This window comes from Talpa europaea (assembly GCF_964194135.1).
Source record: "Talpa europaea genome assembly, chromosome: 5".
Lineage (NCBI taxonomy): Eukaryota > Metazoa > Chordata > Mammalia > Eulipotyphla > Talpidae > Talpa > Talpa europaea.
Window position 1 is genome coordinate 136,914,984 of NC_140071.1, and position 6,000 is coordinate 136,920,983.

At 48.0% G+C, this 6,000-nt stretch overlaps 1 protein-coding gene across 6 annotated transcripts in view; it reads left to right on the forward strand.

Annotated features, from left to right (window-relative positions):
* LDB2 (LIM domain binding 2) overlaps window positions 1-5,149 on the forward strand; it is a gene marked incomplete at both ends in the record, with an annotated part of 315,239 nt that extends 310,090 nt beyond the window's left edge. For 3 of the 6 annotated variants that reach the window (XM_084233698.1, XM_084233699.1, XM_084233700.1), the window contains one exon: window positions 4,919-5,149. In XM_084233698.1, coding sequence (XP_084089824.1) covers window positions 4,919-5,149 — 231 coding nt within the window. Of the gene's footprint in view, window positions 1-1,897; window positions 2,003-4,658; window positions 4,710-4,918 lie in introns of those variants that run through there. The other 3 variants (XM_084233701.1, XM_084233702.1, XM_084233703.1) reach the window with 2 other exon arrangements.
* Window positions 5,150-6,000: the final 851 nt, after the last annotated feature.

Below are 6,000 nucleotides of genomic sequence, written 5' to 3' on the forward strand. Positions count from 1 at the left end.
CCTCCAAAGTGGACAGCTGAGGGGCATCCCCAAAGAAACTGCAGGAACTTTCTTCATCTCCTGTTCTGTCTTCCCAAATTCTGTCCCTCCTGCTTAATTTCTTTCTGACTGGGAATCCCAGGACCCCGCATTAGACTACGCATCGCTTTCAGTCCCCCTGTGAGCCTGTCTGGTCCCTTGTCCCTCCACGGTCACTGGGCAGTTCCCTCCGTGCTGCCCTCGCCACATCACCTGCTGCAGGTTTGCTGACCTTCGAGTCCTGACACTTGCTTCCTGGACAGACATCCTCTAGATGCTGTGTCTTCCAAATGCACCCTATTTCCTGTAAACTCTCCCCAATATGATTTTGTTTTCCCTCCTTCTCACTTTTCGCCCCTTTGGGTCTCCTGCCCGCACCCCTGCTCTGATCCTGCTCCATTTCTCTCCATGTGGGAATAAACCTGTCGTGGGGATTTCCCATGTACTTCCACATGTGTCTTTCAAATCCACACCCCCCACCCCTTCATTTTTTCTCACTTTCCATTGCTGGACTCTCTTTGGCTAAAACCAACTCCTCCTCGCTACCTGAGGTCACTGGGCCGTTGGGCCTCTTCTGCTCTCCTCCATAGGCAGAGGGAGGGCCTGGTTCTCATGCCTTTGCTAAATTTAGAAAGAAAATGTGGAGGGAGGGCCCAGTCTAGGGGAGCTACCTATTTAATTTTAAGACTACTTGGAGTGGTATTCCTTCAACAGTGCCACAGTTGTCCCTGTTTTCTGAAGAGTGTCCTCGGTTCCTAAGAATCAGGAAAAATATCAAAGGCAAAAATAAAGCAATCTTTTTATTAAGATACCAATAAACTACATCCTCTTCTGGTTAGTTTGAAAAATGCAAAGAGAAAATAGTTTGGTACAAATAAATCAACCCATAAAGGGCACACAAGTATCCATTTATTCATCTCATTTAGTTTCTAGAAACTAACATTTGTTAGTTTTCTCTAACAAATGAGGAAAATACATTCCAGAAGATTCTGGGACTGTGACCTAGCCACATAAAGTCCCTGCAAGAATGCAGATCAGTTCAACAAGTGTTTCCTGAGCTTTAACTGTGTGCCCTATACGACACCAGGGACAGGCAACACCAAGATTAATTATAAAAAAGAAAAAGAAAACCCAGATCCTGTCACTGAGGAGCTCAGTGTCTAATCCAAGGATGGCAAAGAGGTTTCTTCTCTCCTGGCAGCTCAATCTCCTGTTGTCAGCTAGCAGTGTTGACAAGGATTCTGAGGTCTTGGCAGGGTTTGATGGGCCATCCATTAGTGATGTCTGCCAAGGCTGGAGAAGAGCAGCCTCTTGCACACATGTGGGCTACGTAAATTATTTTCCATTTTATTTTAAAGAGCCCAAAGTTTATTCCACTCCATTATATTTCCTCCAAAGCAACAATTGCATTTTAGCAGAAGATACTCGTGTCAAGAGAGTTTTTAATGAGTTGAAACCATTTGGACTTTGTGAGAACAAGCCACGATTAGAAAATGAGAGAATTTCAGCTGTCTCCCCACACTGTGCAATTAAAGATGTTTTAATTAAGTGAATTTGCAGATGGACAAGAGAGGCAGCAAAGGCAATCAGGTTAGAAAAATGCACACATTTCTGTGTCCTCTGAATGGACGTGAAGGACAAGCATCTGCTGGCTTGCAGTGACCTCCTCTTTGAATCCTGTCTACTGAATTAACCAACCCTCCGTTATTGTTTCAATAGAAATGCCCCCTGCAGGCCTAGCTGCCTCGTCCAAAGGTGTGGACGCACAGGGAGCGTGTGGACCTCAGCTGTGGTCTGCTTAGCTGCTAGGGCAGCAATGTGCATGTGTGGTGAGGACTAGGGTTTAACCCTTGGATTCTGCTTCTCACCCCATGAGCAGGGGCTAGGAGCCTTCCCGAGCTGCAGCCTCAACCCTGGGAGGGATGGAGACCTGTGTCATTCAACAGCAGTGACCCCTTCTGGCCAATTTAAGGAGAAGCATTGAGGGGCCCTGAAAGGAGTCACTTGCAGTCCTCCTCAGAGGTTGGTGGCCCTTGCACGGGGGATTAGTGAGACATGTCATGGGCAGGAGCTGGTGGCACCTCCAGACCTGCAGCCAGGAGCTGAGGGCTTATGACGTACATGCACACGGACCGGCCGGGCCTCCTGAGATAGGGACCAAATACACTTCCAGTGCCAATGCGAAATGTCTGGGGGTGGTTTCAAGGATGGGGGAGGGGTGGGGAACATGGTATCAGCAGCCTCTAGTTAGAAGTAGTCCCACACGTGTGTGTTACGCCTCCTTCCTTGTGCATCAGGGTGATGATTTGGGTCAGCCAGAGCAGCCGCCCTTCTGGTGTAGTGTTTAGAAGAACAGGGTGGAGACATGTGTGTAATTGTGAAGGGACTGCAGGCATGTGTGTGCACATGAAGTCTTAACATATGGCTCTTCATAGCTCACCATTGCTCAATCACTCGTGCACACAAGGGTGCAGACACACAGCCACCCGTGATCGTGTATCTGGTGACGGACATTTTTTATAAGCAGTGAGACAAATGTGGCATCTCGCTGAAATTTAGGATGCATAAAAATATCTATGCCCGGGTGTCTTTTCCAGCTGTTCCCAGGAAAAAAGATACGCCCAACATATTACAAGCCTATATCAGCCCCATTTGAAGTGATTCAAATCACTATTTTCATCGTCCGTCTCCTGAATGACTGTTATTTTTCTGATACAATGAAGGCATCTGGACGGTGGACAACTTTTTTTCTAATATCACGCTTAAGTTGGCCTCTTTTTCGTTTTCTCTTCTTTCCCCAATGATGCACCTCCTCCCACCCTCACAGCCTGTCTCGGTGACTTTGGGCTCACAATACTAATATAGGACCATGCAGTGGGACCTCGAGTCCTTCTGGACCCTCCTCCTGCCCTGCGACACTCTATGCATGCGTTTCCAAGCCCGTACGTGGCTGCACATCAGCTTCATCAGTGAAATGCCCCTCCACCCTCTGCCCCATCTTGCTCTGTTCTATCCATCTCCCCCTGCCTTTGGCCATGAACACCATCTCCTAATGTCTGTAACTGGGTGGTGCTTTTTATCCCAAACACCCCTGGTGGGGCACATGGCAGTTGCCCCAGCTAACTGCATGGTGTTCCCGCCTCTGCAGGGCCACCAGCATCTGAAATCCTAGGGGTCCCCGAAGCAACATCCATTCTACAGCTCACCTTCAGCATCCTGGGGAGTCTTTTTACACATCACTGTCACACCTGGCTCTTTGTTGCACAATAAATACATTCTTGGAAACACTCATCGGATTATCCTGCATGAAGCCAGAGTGCTAAGCTTACCCTGTTCCTATTTTAGGCATTTCCTTCATCTTGGGGCACATCTCTTCAAAATCATTTTTATCAATTCGCTTAAGTGATTCATCAGAGAACAATTTGGGAACCTATTGATTGTTGCCCCATAATTCTAGGGGAGTCAATCACTTAAACAAGGATTTCCATTCCAAAATAAACAAGGCAGTAATGAAAGGATTTGTTCAATTAGCACCTTCAAAATTCTAGAAGGGATCTAGAAGCCCTGCTGGCCCGTCTCCAGAGCACATACAGTGTTCCCCACACCACCCCAGGAAAGCCCTCTCGTCCCAGAGAAGAGGACTCATCATCAGTTCCAGGGCATTTCATGGAGTTAGCCTCCTTACCCAGAAACACATGCTTCCATTTCTGAAAGCATCTGGCTTAGCCCCACTTTCTCTGGTCCCCGGGGACTCTCGCTCTCCTAGGGTCATTTAAATAGGCTGCTGCCCAGAGCTTGCCCAGCAACAACCCCTCCCCCAGGCTCCTGCCCATGCCCAGATCCCAAGCCCCTGAGGGCCCCCTGAGGCAGGAGCTGGGGCTGCCTTTCTGGCCTTTCTCTGTGCCTCTCTGGCCATGGCCCCCGTGGTGCTCCCAGCTATAGTAGGTGGCATCCTTGTTTGCATGGAAGGACAGTTTGTGCTTAAAGGAGTGATTAGATGGATTCTTATTGCACGCTTCCCTTTCTGATGGCTCCCAGCTTCATCAGTGTAATTATAATTAGCGTTCTTCATCTTCCTTTTGCCGCACCAGCTGGACAGACTGGTTCTCTTTACTGCCCAGATGGGTGGCAGGGTTGCCTGTGTGGGGATAGGTGACAGCACCATGAAATAACAGATGGTAAATTCAGGGCTTGTTGGCAATCAGCAGGTTTTTGCTAATGACTTAATTAGCTATGCAAATTGTCAAATCAGTGTGAACATTGTTTTTATCGAAAACTTTACCTAAATTAATTACCATAATTAAGTAGCAGAATGTCAAGGATATTGGCTGCATAAAAGGGCCTGGCTGAGTAGAGAAAAGAGAGATTCTGTCTTCAATTAAAATGTAGACCATCCTTGGGACAGAGGAAATGCCATTTGGAATGAGTTGCGTGAATCTTGCAGAATTGCATCCCACCCAGGCTCGCTGGTAGTTTCCAAAGCCATCCCGAGGCCCTAAAGATAAAAGCGGTGGATGTCTGGAGGTATTGCAAAGCACCCCGAAGAAGGTTCCGCTCGTCCTCTCAAAAGTCCCCAATGTCGGCAAGTTAAAAGCGTGGATTTTTTTAATTTTGAAAAATCCATTTTTTTATTTCTGCAGATTGCTAGCATTGCTCGTTCTCCGGTGTCAGGCTGCACACTAAGGACATAAACTCGCGTGGTTGTTACACGGCAGGAGGCGATGTTTATTCCCTGTAGAAATCCAATATGCGTCTCGGCCCCCCGGACACTGAGACTTGACCCCGGTGTCCAGGACAGGAGCGCGCCTGTCCTAGACCCCCCAGCATCTCCCACTATTGTTTTACGCTGAGCTTCTCTCTCCCAAGGTTTCCCTGTAATAATGTCAGCTGCTGTTCACAGGATGTGATGGTGGTAGGAGAGCCAACTCTGATGGGAGGTGAGTTTGGGGACGAGGACGAAAGGCTAATCACTAGATTAGAAAACACGCAATATGATGCGGCCAACGGCATGGACGACGAGGAAGACTTCAACAATTCACCCGCCCTGGGGAACAGCAGCCCGTGGAACAGTAAGCCTCCCGCCACCCAAGAGACCAAATCAGAAAACCCCCCGCCGCAGGCTTCCCAGTAAGAACCCGCAGGCCCACACGTCGGGGGGCCGGGGCTGCTTGCTGCTGCAGAGCTTTGCTCATGGGAGAGCATGGAGACGCGCAGACGCCTCCAGCAGAGTCTGTTTCTAAACCACAATGACCTGAGTTTCTTTCTTTCGTTTTGGTTTTTTCTTTTCCATGGAGAGGCTCATTCCAAATCGACTCCATGCCCTTCCTTGGAGGCCCGTGCAGGTGGCCCGGCCCTGGCGGGAATTAAAACCAGGGGTGTGTGTTTGCGTTGCAGCTCTTTTCCCTGCACCCAAGGAAGGCCATCTAGTCTGCAAGTCCTCGGTGCTCAGGATGGCAATCCTAGGCCGGACCTAACTAACTACAGATGACTTTTTAATATTGTAAAATATTTTCTGCTTTTTGACTTGCATCTGAGAGTTTCTTGTTTCAGTAAAAAAAGAAAAGAAAAAAATCAGCTTTTAGAAAGTCATTTAAATGTACCTATATATATTTTTTTCTTCACCTGTTTTTGCATTGGGTAACAAGCTCAGAGGGCCCGGCCGGGCCCGACCCGGCCCGACCTTGGGGTGCGCCCCGGCAGTGGGTTGACCGAGGCCCCAAGGAGCGCTGAAACAAGAAATGTGCTTGTGTCATCCGAGACACCAATGCAGATTTTTATGTAAAGAAAGAGGCTTGGCCCCTTGAGAATTGATGCGTTTGTAAAAATTGCTGTTGATCCAAATATTTTCAAGCCATGTTATCCATTAATTTCGTGGGCAGTTTAATAAATCGGAACCTTTTTTGTGTTTTTTATTGTATCTGAGTTGGCTATCGTTTCTTTTCATGGTATATTCCTTGTATGATATTTTGTAAAGCCTTCACC